This window comes from Ceratina calcarata, unplaced genomic scaffold (assembly GCF_001652005.2).
Source record: "Ceratina calcarata isolate Rehan_Ccalc_2016 unplaced genomic scaffold, ASM165200v1 scaffold402.2, whole genome shotgun sequence".
Lineage (NCBI taxonomy): Eukaryota > Metazoa > Arthropoda > Insecta > Hymenoptera > Apidae > Ceratina > Ceratina calcarata.
The window spans coordinates 1,043-3,165 of NW_017163641.1; the positions used below are offsets into that span (position 1 = coordinate 1,043).

The window sequence follows — 2,123 nt, forward strand, 5'->3', positions numbered from 1 at the left end:
ATCGTTTTATAATGTTAATTATAATGCATTTATCGAATTTATTCTAGTTGAACGGATGAATGTACTTCTTTCCTCTTACGATCACTCTTATTCTTCATAAACAAATTTCTATACAAACGTTAATCGTTTCTTCAGACTTATTTCATTTATGAACGATTTCTTTCAGACTACCTTAATAAATAACCCAAACCCTAAAATATTCAACATCGTACAACACTCGAGTGAACTGAACTAACACAAACTTTTTTTCAATGTCCTCACAGAATTGTACAGTTACTTTTGGTGCACCTAATTCGGGACCTACTTGTACTTTTCATGTAATTTTAGACTTTTCGCGTGAATTAAATAATGGTTGTCCTCCTTTTTGCGGGATTAATTTGATCCTATATCATTTTATTATATCAGCGACAACATTTTTACTTATATTTAACAAATTACAAATTACTCAATAACTTTTTCTCTGTAATAAATGATTAACTGTTGAACATCGAACGAGTTACTTTTGCCATTTCGAGTGATTATCGCAGTATATTCCTAGCGAAATCTAAGGTAAATTGACTCTTCGAACGACTACTAACGTTATGTGCACAAAACATTAAAAAGAGTTACTTTATCAATTCCTTAAGGAGAATAAAATCTGCAAGATATATCTAATATCTGAATATTACTGTGAACATGGCAAGTGTGCTTAGTTTTGATTATAATTAGACATCTATAATCAATAAAAAATATAGAATTTATTTACTTAATTGTGTATAGCAAATTAAGTGTATTAATCTACTGAATAACAATAAATTTGATAAATGTATTGTAATTAAATATATAAAGGGATAAGTTTGCAAATACTGTAATGTACGAATATTTATTAGTGTAACTGTATGTCTTGAGATGCTTGGTAAAAGAGATCAAAAATAAATTATATAAAGGAACGAGTGTGTACAGAATGATTTGAATTTTTTTTACTGCCGATTTACTTAGGGAAGGGGCCCCAGAAGGACAAACGGACGAGGTGAACAAGATCGTCCTGAATTGTAAGTTCCCTAAAAGTGATGTTAGCTCAATCAGTCCTATCACCATATGAATTCGCTTTACGAAACATTCCAAAGCATACACAGCTAATGAACAAACAGCAGCAGACTTTTAACTTGTTCAAGCCCACATTTATTGCGAAAATATTGTTAATGTTGTTTGATAAAAATATTATTGCTCTATGGCTGTCAACTTTTGAGAAACTGAAACTGATTTGGGCCCAACAAGTTACTGATTTGCTAACAAATTAGTAACCACAACTGTGATTTAGCGAGTTAAACTTGATCACAGTGCACTGCTATATCATGAAACAGATTTCAGATGAATTATATAACCAAAGCTTAAACATACAACACATATCAACTTGTTTTATCTTAATTACAAAATACTACTTACCTCTTGTTTTTCCAATTTATTCTGATCCTCAATTCGTGTAAGTATTTCAGTCATATTCGTCTCCAAGACCATTCCACCCATTACTAATTCATTTAGTATGTAATGAACCTTATCTACATGAAAGATAAGATCAAGTTCACATACATTTTCAAAACATTTATCCAACGTTTCAACAAACACTTGTATTAAATCCAATATTCCTAATTCTGACTCTGAACTGTCAACGCAGAATACAAAATATAATGTAGCATAGTGTCGATAAATCAGCTTGTAATCGGATCCACCAATTAAACTTCCACCTTCTAAAAAATTGCAGACATTGTCATCTCTCTTTGAAACCAATTGAAACGTTTCTTTTATTATCTGCTGTTGCATATCTTCATTCTAAAAAATATATATTCTGTTGGTTCTTACAATAAATTACCCCATAAAACTTTTATTTATGGTTATACGTACGAAATATTGGTAAAACTTCGAAAGCCTAGGTTTTCCATGATTGTTAAACACTAAAATAGCCTTAATCATGACTAATGTTCAATTTGAAATATAAACTTCAAACATTAAGTGTGAAGGAACATTACAAAAATACAAATCAATTTTCTTTCAATATTCTATTATAGTAACAATCATTTAACACTGTCTAATTTAAAGTTTAGGTAACCGAATGATTCATTCCACATACTCAAACTGTTCATAAC

General features: G+C 30.1%; 1 protein-coding gene across 1 annotated transcript in view; it reads right to left on the reverse strand.

The window, feature by feature from the left end:
- LOC108626486 (AP-3 complex subunit sigma-2 or) overlaps positions 1-2,117 on the reverse strand; it is a 3,153-nt gene extending 1,036 nt beyond the window's left edge. Inside the window, exons 1-2 of the mRNA XM_018027179.2 lie at positions 1,882-2,117; positions 1,426-1,809 (exon numbers count right to left, since the gene is read on the reverse strand). Of these exons, the coding sequence (XP_017882668.1) occupies positions 1,426-1,809; positions 1,882-1,950 (453 nt within the window). The 5' untranslated portion in view covers positions 1,951-2,117. The remainder of the gene's footprint in view (positions 1-1,425; positions 1,810-1,881) is intronic.
- Between the last annotated feature and the right edge of the window lie 6 nt (positions 2,118-2,123).